The following is a 12,582-nucleotide window of genomic DNA, read 5'->3' as shown; positions in this document are numbered from 1 at the left end:
GGGGGGGGGGGATCAGTCTCAGCTACTACCACTGTAAACTTTTGCCCAGTACATGTAAAACTGTTTGAGCTACAGCCATTCCTGTGGGTTTTTTAAGGTTAAGGCCAGCTGGCTGTGGCAGCCATCTTGAAGGTGTTCATCTGGTAGATTATATTCTGCAAGCTTCAATAAAACTGACAGATAAAAATGTGAAACCAACAGCAAAGATGGGCTCCATGCCCACTTCATTGCTGATCTGACTGTGGTGCTCAGGAGCGCCCCCGTGTGTTCGGTCTTTGCACTTTAAAAAAAAATTCAGATTACTTTCCTTGGATTTTTTTTTTTTTTAAACCTAACTTTGCGGCACGAGACCGGTGAAATTCTTTGTCACTTGTGTGCTTATTTAAGATTTAATTAACCTGAGCCACAGTACGTGCAGGTTTCGCTTGGCTGTCCACGCCGTTTGTGCGCGCGGCCGAAAGCTGTTTACTGCGGTTTGATTGTTGTTTTAACCTTCTCCTACCTGTGCGTCTGAGGCTCGCGCATGTTCCATCCCCGCGCGCTCCTGAGGCTTCGCGGACGTTGGTTGAGCTTCAGTCCGAACAAGAACAGGAAGCGCGTGTGACCTCTCACATTCACTCCGTCAGGCGGTCCATCTGAGAAATAATAATGAACCCTTCTTTTTTCCCCACCACCACCACCCCGTTTCTGTCTGTATTCAAAGCCACCTCGCGGACTTGGTCGCGCGCTCGGAGCTTTTATTAGTACTGTTTTTAATCAGACGTCTGCCTCGTCGTTAGCCATGTCTGGTCGCACAGAGAGGAGAGAAGAAGAAGAAAAAAAAACAGCATTATCGGTCGCTTTCTTGCGCAAGTGAACAACGCGACGGGCTTTTACTTCCTTTTTCTCCAGCTGCCCAATCAGCTTCAGGCTGTGCTGATAAGTTGTTGTGTTTTTGTTTTTTTTTATCAAAAGTGAAACTACAGAGAGGTCACACCGATTTGTCCTTCATGAACAAGGTGCTGCTGCCACACCTCATCGCGTCTTTGTCTATTTATTATTATTATTATTATTATTATTATTATTATTATTATTATTATTATTATTATTATTAAATTGATGGTGCACATTACATCCGCCGGGTTGTTTGACCTGTTTCCACAGCTCTGCGCGTGACAACACCTGGAAAGTAACTCTTGGCCCAGAAGCTGTTTCGCATCAAGAGGTCTCTGTCTGTCTGTTAGCATAATATATCATGAACCACTGGACTGATTTTAATGAAACCTTCAGGAAATAACCATTGGATGTGCATCTACAACTGATAAAGGTGTGGAGTCAAGCTAAGTCAAGATGGCCTCTACAGCTAATTAACCTCGGCAAACACAACAATGGCTACAACTCAGCTCACTGGACACATGTCGGGCTAATGTTTGGTGTGTTTGTAGCTGAGAGTAATTCACAACACATGCTCCAAGGACTGTCACTGACTCATTATGGTAACCGCACATCTACTCTATGTCTGTCACTCCCCAACTTCCAATGCAAGAAACACAAACAGAAACAGACTGAAAAGTAAGCCTCAGCTGTGCAAAAACTGTTTTCTGTTTCTACAGTGTTTTATGTTAGACATACGGCAGGCTAAAAGGCCCTTCACTTTTAGTTTTGGAGAGAATTAAAATTCAAGTCTGTGAAAGCTTGGGTGTGCACTCTCTACACCCTGAGGGGGATATGTGAGAAATTCATAAGTCCTGTAGCAGTGAGAGAAACTCTAGACGAAAGAAGGTAAAAATGCTGATGTTTTGACGTATATGTATTAAAAAAAAATCATGGAAGTGAGAAGAGTTTGCGAAAGAAAAGAAAACGTTAGACAGTTATAGAGTGTGACAACATTAACTGTCAGCTGGACGTTCTGTGGAAAACATCGCCTAAAATCACAACACTTCAAAACTGTGCATCAATACTTTAAAGAGCTCAAAATGCCAACCCAGTCACGTAAAGTCCATCTATCTGTGATCTGTTTAAACTTTGATTGATGTTTCTGTTGTGAAGTATGCCCGAGATATGGAGCTCCAAAGAGGGCCGGGTTTTCTCACGTTTTATTAAAGTCCTATTGTTGTCTAAGGTGAAATTTCTCAGTTTTTTATGATCTTGATGTATAATTTGCATTGGGTTTTGTTTTGTTTTTGTGACAAAAACCAAACAGAATAGTAATGGTACTCTTAAAAATACAAACCATGAAGTCGAAGTGTTCAAAGACCTGGGAGAGCACCGTGACCTGAATAACAATCAGTTGTCACAGTCAAACACGGTGATGGCAGCATCATGGCATGGGAATATTCTACTGTAAGTATTCATGGTATGGGGAAAAACAGAAGCAAAATATGTCTGTCTGCCTGCCTGCCTGCCTGCCTGCCTGCCTGCCTGCCTGCCTGCCTGTCTGTCTGTCTATCTGAGCATATTTTTTATATGTCTTCAAGGCAAATTGTCCATATTGTTTGTTTTGAAAATCCGTCTGGGGAAGGTTGACTTCTAGACTTTTCCTAGAATTAAAGAACATGTTGTAATAAAACAGAGAACAACTTGGCGAGTACAAAGAATAGTTAAGGCGGTCAGGTAGTTACCTCCCCTTTGGGTTTTGCGTGTTTCTCTCCACCCACTGTCTCCACCCATCCCATTCCTTTGAGTCTGGCATCCGACAGGCAGTATTATCATAACCTGGCAACTTTAGGATGACTTACAGCACTCCTCAAATCCAGCTCCTCACCCTATGGTGGACTTAAATCATTCATCTCTCTCCTAAGGTAAACCTGAAGCAGATATGTGAATGCTAAAGCCGTTCTGTGTTGTCGGTGTTTGGGGTTGAGAACCTGTCGGAACAGGTTTTCTTTCTTGTCATGTGGCATCTAATTGTTCTGAGTCAGTGCTGAGCGTCGCCTTTCACACGAGCCTTTTCTCTCTCTCTCTAATGAGACAGCAACAGGACTGGTATGGTTTGCCCGACATGAAATAATTCTGATAATAACATAGACTTTTGGTTTATAAGCGGAGGACAGATAAACAAACAGTAAACGCAGAGAACATGTCATTCCTCACTGTCTGGTTTTAATGTCCCACGCAGGATTTTTCACATGATCAGCGCTGAAATCCTACCTGTATGTTCTGACTCTCCCAGCCAACTGCATGTTTAAGAGATGACCCAGTCTACAGGAGAAGACATGGGGTGAGACTGACAAAAATGCAATATTCTCATGTTGTTTAAAGGGTTCAACTGGTCATATTCTTCCATTATCTTTCCATTGTAACATTTGAGGCATTTACTGCTCCAGATTTCTTTTACATGTCTTTAGCATTCAATGACAAATGATTATTTTTTTATTTTTTGCTTGCCACCAAAGGCGAAGGGAGATAATGTTTTTGCCCATGTCTGCATATGTGTTGGTGTGTGTTTGTTGGAATGTAGCATTAACAAAGTATGAACCACCCGTCTGGATTTTAATGAAACTCTCAGAAAGTAATCATTGGCTGTACATCTACAACTAATTACCTTTTGGAGTCAACGCAGTTTAAAATCACCACCACAGCTAATTGACATTATCCAACCCAAGAAAAAATCTATAACTCAGTGAGTTGTAGCAGATATTGAGCTCAGGTTTAGTGTGGCAGTAGCTGAGAGTCATCCGCAACACATACTCTGAGCGCTAACAGATCTCACAAGATGTGGTAAAATTGTGTGAGATCCTGCCTAATGTCATTGACAAGCTTTGACCAACATGGCTATGTCTTCGGTCCTTTCCCAGGTAGATCTTGGTCTAAGAATTTGGCATAAAAAGCGGCAGGCAAGATGCATTCCTTCAAGGAACCCTAAGCCTTATATTTGTTAATATCTCTAAAGTAAAATACATGCACTGCTGCAGATTTTCATCAATAAATTTGATGTTCTTGTTTAGCGGCGTTCCAATAGCTCCTCACCAAAATCCAACCTGGTTATTGCCTACATTTGTTTTAAAAGTTATTCTTAGGGGAGCAAAGTTCCAAGCTGAAAAGGAATCGGCTGGTGCATTCACAATACATCTCAACTGTGGCCCTTATTGTCGCCAAATTCAACGACCAGCGACGTGATTTTACACAATCTTGTTTTACAGGATGGAAACGTTCTCAAGATTGCAGCTCCAGCAGGAGTTGAATCTGCGTTGCTACAAACTGGCTGCCAACAACAGCCGAGGCTTTAAGCAGGAGTTTGGGGTAACTAACGCTGAAGAGCAGCTGACACGTGGATGGAATCTTTGAAGTGTTTCTCATGTGTGTTCCTGGTCTTTGGCTTTCTTCTTTCAGGAGCTGAAAGGTGTTGGCAAAGAGCTCGCTGTCCGAGCAGGAAGCTTGGAGGCCAACAAAGAAAAAAACAGATATCCTTGTGTTCTGCCATGTGAGTTCAAGGCTTCTTGTGTTATACCTAACTACAGCAAGAGCATGCTTTTATTTCTCCATATCTGATTGTAGATGATCACTGCCGGGTGAGGCTATCCATTCAAAATCCAGATCCATTTTCAGACTACATCAATGCCAGTTTTGTGCCTGTAAGTAAGATTTCTCGCTCTCTTTCTTCCTCATACTATGTTTGTTTGTTTTATTTTTACTTCCCTTTCGACCCATCATGTTTTCTGCCTGTATGTGTGTGGTTTTTAGGGTGGAGGATCAGAAAGAGACTTCATCTGCACCCAGGGTCCTTTGCCTAACACCATCGCCGACTTTTGGAGGATGGTGTGGGAGCAAAATGTCAGGATAATCGTCATGGTGACAGCTCTGCGATACAGGAACACAGTGAGATGCTTTTACTTCTTTTACTTTTTTTAAATTAAAAGTTAGCAAAAAAAAAATTGTTTCCTCTCTGTTTAAACACAATCCACCCACCAACAACTTTAAAGCTCACCATGCATCAACAAGTTGCGCCATAATGAGGATTATGTGTAGCAACAAAGTTGAAACAACCATAGCGGAAGTTCACGTGCTCCGACAAGAATCACCTCCTGTAAAATCATATGTATTTATGTTTACTATCGCTCATCGCCGAAGGTGAGGGTGATAATATTTTGCCCACGTCTGTGTGTGTGTGTGTGTGTCTGTTACCAAAATACCTCGTGAACCACCGGACGGATATTAACTAAACTCATAGAAAATAATCATTGGGTGTACATCTCCAACTACCTTTTGGAGTCAATCCAATTCAGGAGGGCTGCCACAGCAAAAGCAGTCGTGGCAAACAAGATAAAAGCTATAAAAGTCAATTTTACAGATATTAAGCTAAAATTTGGTGTAGCAGTGTCTGAGATTAATCTCCAACACATACTTTGAGGGCTACCTTGCAGGATCTTGTGAGACCTCACAAGGCCTTCTGTAACTTCATTATTTTTGTCTGTATATATTTATGCAATGTACAGATATAAGTGGTACTAATCTGTTCCCATAATTGCACTCAATAAAAAACACATTCCACAAAATGTCATATTATTAATCTAATATGCAAAGACTTTAAAAAGTGAGAAAACTTTCTGGAATTATAATAATTTATGCTTAAACCCAATAGTAATTTAGTAATTTATCTAAATCTTTATCAGAGTTCCAAAAAGTTTTTTTTTAACTATTTAGATTACGATGATTAAACCATTTTGTACTCCAGAAGGTTTGCATGTGTTTTTAATTTCCCAGGCATGTGGCATCAAGACTAACTCTGCATTTCTTCCTTGTGTGAGTGCAGATTATGTGTGATAAATACTGGCTAATAGACGAGGGGACGGTTTACCACGGACTGCTTCAGGTGACAACAGTGACTCGCAAACAATGTCAGGATTATTTTGTCACAACCATCAGCCTGCGGCAGGTGAGTTAGAAGCACTTTTTGCACACTGACTTGTGTAAGCATGACCTTGTCGTTCGATTAATTAAAGTGTTTGGGGTTTCAGAGGGACAGCCCAAACGACAGGATAATCACACACTACCACTACCCCTCCTGGCCGGACCTGGGTGTCCCAAACCCATCCTCTCTCTGTGCGTTCACTGAGCACGTGCGCCAGCATTTGGATGCCATTCCCCATCTGGGACCAGCCGTGGTGCACTGCAGGTGTGAACTCTTGCCTTTATATTTAAACTTCAATCCAAGAAACTCACTTTGATTCACTCTAACGAAGTCATTCCTCTGGCTTTGTGATCCAGTGCAGGTATTGGCCGGTCAGGGACGTTTGTGGCTTTGTTGTGGATGATGCAGCTGAGCGTTAGAGGGATCACGCCCGACATTAAAGGTGCTGTGAAGGACCTGCGAATGCATCGGATGTGGATGGTCCAGACTCTGGTGAGTTTATCTACTATGGTGCATAGTTATAGTGGTGTATGTTTTTTTTACATGTGCTTCAAAAATAAGTCTTTATACAGACCACTGAAGTGATCTGTCTAGAGGTTAATATCAGTGTTTTGTAGAATGTGTAGGACATGTTTTAAGACAAACAAGATCAACAAACATAAAAAAAAAACTGATGTTGAAGTAAACAATACAGTCATAGGTAAAAACGGCATCACAGTCTTTCATTTCTATGCTTTTACACATCAGGACATATAAAAAAGGCACCATGTTTGGCAACAACAAAACAGCATAACAGCACAAACACCTCAGACCAACTGTCAAGCACGGTGGTGGAAGAGTGATGATTTGGGCTTGTTTTGCAGCAATAAGACTTGAGCACTTTACAGTCAATGAGTCGACCATAAACTCCAACCAAACTATATTTGTATTATTCAAACAAAAGAAACTGTAGTATTTAAGAGTTATTTAAACTAAATACCCCACAATACATGTTATTTTGAGTCAAATAAGTATTTAGGTGAATATAGGCTACTTGTGTTTTTCCCTCCTTTTGTCTTACTTACAAATCCATCAGTTTATTACTCAATCAATGTGTTCTGCTCCGCTTCCTGTCAAACACTCTCATTACATGCTCCTACGTTTCTGTGCACTCAGGACCAGTACATGTGTGTGCATCAGTGTCTGGTGTACTGGCTGAGCGGAGGACCTTCAGCAAGGTAACAAATGTAAAAAAATGAGCTCCCACCCAGCAGCCAGCATTTACCGGTCCCTGAAACACATGACATCATCTTACTGAGGCGTTTCTTCTTTCGCAGCAGCCCACAGAGTCCGGGAGTTCCTAACCAATACATTAAGGACCTGCCACAGAGCTCCTCAGGACAGGAAGACCGATCGCGGAGGAGGAGACAGCACTGCCATCGACGGAAATCATCAGAGCAGCAGGAGAACACAATCCAGCAGATTTTTCACCCTGGGAACCTACTGAGGAGACTAGTGCCCTCCTTATCACAGCCAAATAAGAACTAACAGAACTCATGAAACTGAAGGATGTGTAGGGCACACGGATGAACAAGAGACGCTGGATTTAATAAGACACTTTAATGCCTTTATCCAGCACCTCGAATGGTGGTGAGACTGCAGAAAAATATGCTGTGTTTACAGTACGAGACAAAGCCCTGCAGGCACAAAACCGTCCTGACAACATTCCGATAAATGTCCTTTGCACAGACACAGCAGTTTGTATTGTAACCAGGAGGACCTAAGCTGCCTCATCAGGACCGACCTGTTATTCTGCTAATCGCTTTGGGTTCATTAGAAACCGACACGTTTACACTCAGTGACATACTGCGGATGGAGCACTTTTCAGCAGAAAAAAAAAGAGCTTTCCTGATAACCACGAGACTTCTATTGAGCGCAGCTGCACTGTTCATCTCTTCAGTTTGTTTACCTCCATTACCAATAGTTGTGAGATTTTTTATTAAGATGTTTTTTTTTTTTTTGATAAATCGTTGTGTATCACTTTATATAACTCAGGCTACCAATGCTCAGGATGCATGTGGAGAGTTGACAACATAAAGGCAGACACGTGGTGAAGTGGCTGTACAAAAAAGGTCATGTTTCAAAAACACACAGGCACTGCTGTTTCTCCTTAGATGACTGAAAGCCATTCCAGTTCATGGAGGAGCTACAAGTTTTATACATTATAGAACATTAGGGGCGAACCCTTCAAAGAGTCTTCGGTTTTTGTAGTACAGCAGACACGTATGATACAATAGATGCCTTTTCAGATGAGTCTTTTAAGTTGCTGATGTCCTAAAGAGCAAAGAGAGAGAGACCTCCACCCCTCCCACATCGTGTGGCAAGTGCTAGTGGCTGTGGGGTAAGTGGTGACGGAGTTTTATGACCGAGTTTGTGGAGGATTTAGGTCCTAATGTGATTCAATGCTGCAGAGCTCCAACAGAACTATTAGCGAGTCCGGAGCTCAACATAAAGAAAAGTGAAATACCAAGAAAATAGAATTCACACAGCTAGAAAATAATTTTTTTTAAGCCTTGGATTGGCTTTTCAGTACAATTTTAATACCGCTGAGGTATTCACTGTGAACTTAACAGAGACCAGAGAGGATAAAGAAAAGAAAGTTTAAAAATAAAAATAAACATCATCGCACAGACCAAACCCGATGCAAATATATATGAAATATATTACAGATTAAAACAAGACAGAAAAATAATTATTTCACATGATTGGTGAGCCAAATCAACAGCTAATATAACATTTAAATTAGGTACACTAAAAATAAAAAGATTAGACACCAAATCCTTTGGCCAGAACAAAAACACAAGTGAGTGACCGCCCCGGTAAGACGAATCATTCTCGTATTGGTTGGATGTGTATATACAGTCATGTAATGATTATAAACATTTACATGCCACCCCTAAAGACAAGAATGAAGGGTGAAAATAGAAAACCACTCATAATGAGCAATCAAAAGGCTGGGTGAAAACAAAAGAGTCCGTTTTGTTTCTGATGCTCCTCGGCTCCCAACTAATGCACGCTCTCCGACAAGTTAATGGCTTCCTGGATCTCACGGACAACAAGAATGCGGGCGAGCATCTGGTCCAATTGCTCTTTTGGGATGGGCTGAGTCGAGTACCAAATGGGGCTGTTGGGAGCCACCACAGGCTCGGGAGTCAGATAGAAGGTGTCATTGCGACCTTTAGCACTCTGCGGGCTGAAAGAAACACAAAGAACTCGGCATGAGGATATTTTCAGGATGCGCATATTAATTAAATGTCAGAGGATTCCGTATGCCTACACAATCTATTATAAAGTAGTTTTCATGGAATTAAGGAGAGGTGAGAAAGTAGGGTTTGATTTTATTCATTACTATCCTCTTAACTACAACAGACTGACAGTGAGTGACTTCTTACTCTGACAACATGACAATTACTAATGATAATGTTGATAAGACAACCAGTATGGCTATTAGGCTGGACATAACGGTTGAACTAACTTTATCAACAAATGCTGACCAACAGACACCAAATTCAGCATAATATTACATCAAACCAACAAGCTTTGAAATGCATTTTTATCCTCTACAAAAAGCTAGAAGTTACTGCGTAGTTGTTTGTCCTTGGCCCCACTCGGACTCGCCTTTTGACCCAATAGCTCATCAATCAGGTGGTAAATAAACTCATTTTCCAACATGAGGTCATTCAAAGAGCCATCTACAACAGGTAGATGCTTATAACTTTTTTATAGACTACCCACTAGCAAAGATTTGAACTATCCCTTTAATGTGAATCTGGGACTTGACAGAAACAGCTTTTTGTGAAAGGGATCCTCGTGAACTTTTTTAGAAAAGTTAACTTTTAGTTTTTAACGGTTAATAATATTAATAAAGCAAACATTTGGTAGACACCAAACACATAAGTTTAAAACCTTCCTAAGCTCAAATAGTTGCTTATGTTTAATAAATAAATAAAATAAATTATTCACCTTTTAAAGAGGAGCACAAAGAAAAATTTTACACAGTCCATGTTTTTGTCAGTTGCTAAGCAACAGTGTTCTCTCACATTTAAACACTTTAGTGCGGAGTGCAACACGTGCTCTACCTCCTGTCAGTCAAACTCGGTGTTTATTTAAGGACAAAAGCTTCTCTCAAGAGGACGTGAATCCTGCAGACTTGTATACGCTGAGAAGAAGGTTTAATTAGAAAGTTTTTATGGCGAGACAGCAATGAAAACCTTTGCATCTTCAATTGTGGAGTGAAAATATATACTAAATATTTACTAGTTAAAAAATTTAAAGCAATGGCTTCATTAAAAAATTGAAGATGGGCTTAATCAACTGCTAAACAGCATATGAACTTATCAAGAATGACTATGTACAGAGGATAAAAATTATAGTGTTCCTGCTATAAAGAAACTTTAAGGGTGTTAATATATGAAGTATAGGTGATGGTGTGTGTGCAGTTGAATATATATATATATATATATATATAAAATAAGAAACATCTAATTATGTGCTCTGTGAGTGTATATATGTAAGTTTAGATACAAGTATGTACATGAATATAAACTTATTTGGAGTATTTGCACATTTAGTACAAAACAGCAGGTTTGGGGAGGCTCCTTCTGAGCCTATTTTAAAGGTTTTTATAAACTAAATGCATTGAATAAAGGCTTTTTTTAAAATTTCCTTTGATGGATAAACTGCTGTTATTGACATATTGTTTTGTGTGTGTTACCAACCAAATTATACTTCTTATTTTGTCATTTTAGATTTTCAAATCGAATCTCTATACCATTTTTTAAGTTACATATTTACCATTTAAAGAGGTAGAAATCGTAGAGCTTGATAGGGCAACGCAGCGGGTTCTCTGGGTCCTCCAGCTGTTCTGAGTACATGTCATCTGTCACTGAATAAAAAAAGGAAACTTACAGTCAGCGTAGCCTAAAAATGGGGGTTAATTTTAGACATATCAGCATGAATTACAATTCATTATGTATAGTACATGTTACAGCGCGGTGGCGCATTAAAGCTCAGTTTGTTTTGGTTTTAGGGCATGACTGATATTAACTTTTTGATTTTTTGGTCCTACCTCAGCCAAGGTTTCAAGTGAGCCATCCTTGTACCATTTGGTTGTGTGAAAACATTGCAGACCGCTGACTGGTCAGACAATCAACACTTGTTGGTGTGAACAACAGCCACTCTGCAGTGACGCACACAGTGACCCACTTACTTCTATTATTAAGTCATCTGAAAGTCTGTCACAAACTTTACAACACAAACTATGAAGATTTTGTCAATGTGCGGAGATCGCACACGTTGCTTGTGAGTCATAGTTAAGTTTGTTTATTAATTGCGAAAATTGATTTACAAAATCTGTAAGACTTTGTCATTATCAAATATATTTAAACTTTTTTGTACTGAACGCCTGCCAGTTCAGTAACCACACTTTATTTCTTTACACCCTCAAATGGAAGCCACTTTGAAAAAAGATAAAAAAGTCATAAATGTCAATGTAACAAACACAAGGATGCTGTGTCACTCCAGCTTCACACAAGCTGCAGTAATAAATAACTCAATTCGACCAAAGTCTGAGCTTAAAACAAAGCAGGAAGAGCTGAGCCCAGTTGAACCATACCATACATTGTAATAACACAGTGCCATTACCTTTCTGTCCTATAAACCTCTCTGTTGACTTTAAGTAGCGGATGCTGGTGCTCTTGTCTTTGGGGTTGTTGGGACTCTTCCTGGTATGTCTCAACACCTTTGAAAAAGCCACTTTTAGATGCTGGTCCACTGTTTTCAGGTGAAAGTACCTATGTTGAAAAAGTACACAAATCAATCAATTACCGCAGTCAGATGAGTGCACAGACAAACTGGTTGATGCTTTCTTAACTTTGGAGAAAAGTTAAAGTCAGTAAGGGGAAGAAGGACAAAAAGTTAAGAGCTACTTTACTGAACAGGACGTTACTTTATTCTGTAAACAAATAGGTGAAAGCAAAAATGCAAACCCAGAGTCATGATTGCTCGAATGCTTAGCCTAAAGGCTCACTGCTCCGCACTTGTGTGCTGCACTACTTTAAAGCCCTCAGCTGCTTTTTACATATTTGAAATCCCCCATCAACACACGTTAAAGACAAAACTAATGCAAAAAGCTACAAGTTGGCAGGTCTGGCAAATAAATAAATAAATATATATATAAAACATCATCAGACAACATCAGACATCTCAGTCCAGAAATGTGCAGTTCTAGGCACAGCCAAGATACTGCGCAGAATCCTCAAGCTCCCAGGCCTCTGGTAGAGGACCCGAGCTCAGAGGATGAAACAAGACCACCCGCAGAGGGTGAGAAGGGAATTTTTTTATAAATACTGGTTTTAAACCATTAAAACAAGAATGAAAACTGTTTATTCTAAATGTTACTAGAACTGAGCAAAAGAAAAACATCTGCATGTTTCTGACAGCACCGATCACAAATAATCTGTGATTTGTAGGTAGGTAAACGCATACTGACAATTCCTCCACTTCACAGAAATTAATGACAAACACAACTAGAGAAGTTGCATTTCCTGCGAAAATGCAGTGTGAATGCTTTTTTTGCTGAATGATTTTGCTGAAAGCGGCTGAAGATATGCTGAACAGCTGAAGTTTAATGAAGATGCAAAAAGTGGAACAGAAGCTGATTTGTAGAAGATTTGCAAAAGGTAGAAGAACAAAAGCTGAAAGAAGCAGAAATT

At 40.1% G+C, this 12,582-nt stretch overlaps 3 protein-coding genes across 6 annotated transcripts in view; 1 reads left to right on the top strand and 2 right to left on the bottom strand.

Annotated features, from left to right (window-relative positions):
• Nucleotides 1–879, bottom strand: part of LOC108231940 (periphilin-1) — a 13,060-nt gene extending 12,181 nt beyond the window's left edge. The window contains exon 1 of the mRNA XM_017409381.3: nt 503–879. Within this exon, the coding sequence (XP_017264870.1) occupies nt 503–532 (30 nt within the window). The 5' untranslated portion in view covers nt 533–879. The remainder of the gene's footprint in view (nt 1–502) is intronic.
• A 1,755-nt stretch (nt 880–2,634) lies between these two features.
• Nucleotides 2,635–10,534, top strand: LOC108232115 (receptor-type tyrosine-protein phosphatase beta). Of its 2 annotated transcripts, none has more exons than XM_037976795.1 (11): nt 2,635–2,780; nt 3,098–3,199; nt 4,122–4,221; nt 4,312–4,402; nt 4,477–4,553; nt 4,663–4,797; nt 5,732–5,854; nt 5,937–6,094; nt 6,187–6,322; nt 6,986–7,047; nt 7,150–10,534. In XM_037976795.1, exons 2-11 carry the CDS (start codon nt 3,171–3,173, stop codon nt 7,355–7,357), a joined length of 1,119 nt encoding a protein of 372 aa, XP_037832723.1. In that variant the 5' UTR covers nt 2,635–2,780; nt 3,098–3,170; the 3' UTR covers nt 7,358–10,534. The 2 variants fall into 2 exon arrangements, with proteins under 2 accessions (XP_037832723.1, XP_017265198.1); XM_017409709.3 differs by having other exon boundaries at nt 7,147–10,534.
• The window catches only part of LOC108232114 (glutamine-rich protein 1), a 12,092-nt gene continuing 7,430 nt past the window's right edge, over nt 7,921–12,582 (bottom strand). For all 3 annotated transcript variants that reach the window (XM_017409706.3, XM_017409708.3, XM_017409707.3), the window contains exons 10-12: nt 11,513–11,661; nt 10,664–10,754; nt 7,921–9,062 (exon numbers count right to left, since the gene is read on the bottom strand). In XM_017409706.3, the coding sequence (XP_017265195.1) occupies nt 8,876–9,062; nt 10,664–10,754; nt 11,513–11,661 (427 nt within the window). In that variant the 3' untranslated portion in view covers nt 7,921–8,875. The remainder of the gene's footprint in view (nt 9,063–10,663; nt 10,755–11,512; nt 11,662–12,582) is intronic.

This window comes from Kryptolebias marmoratus, linkage group LG8, assembly GCF_001649575.2.
Source record: "Kryptolebias marmoratus isolate JLee-2015 linkage group LG8, ASM164957v2, whole genome shotgun sequence".
In the NCBI taxonomy this organism is placed as follows: Eukaryota; Metazoa; Chordata; class Actinopteri; order Cyprinodontiformes; family Rivulidae; genus Kryptolebias; species Kryptolebias marmoratus.
This window is presented reverse-complemented; position numbering and strand designations above follow the sequence as displayed.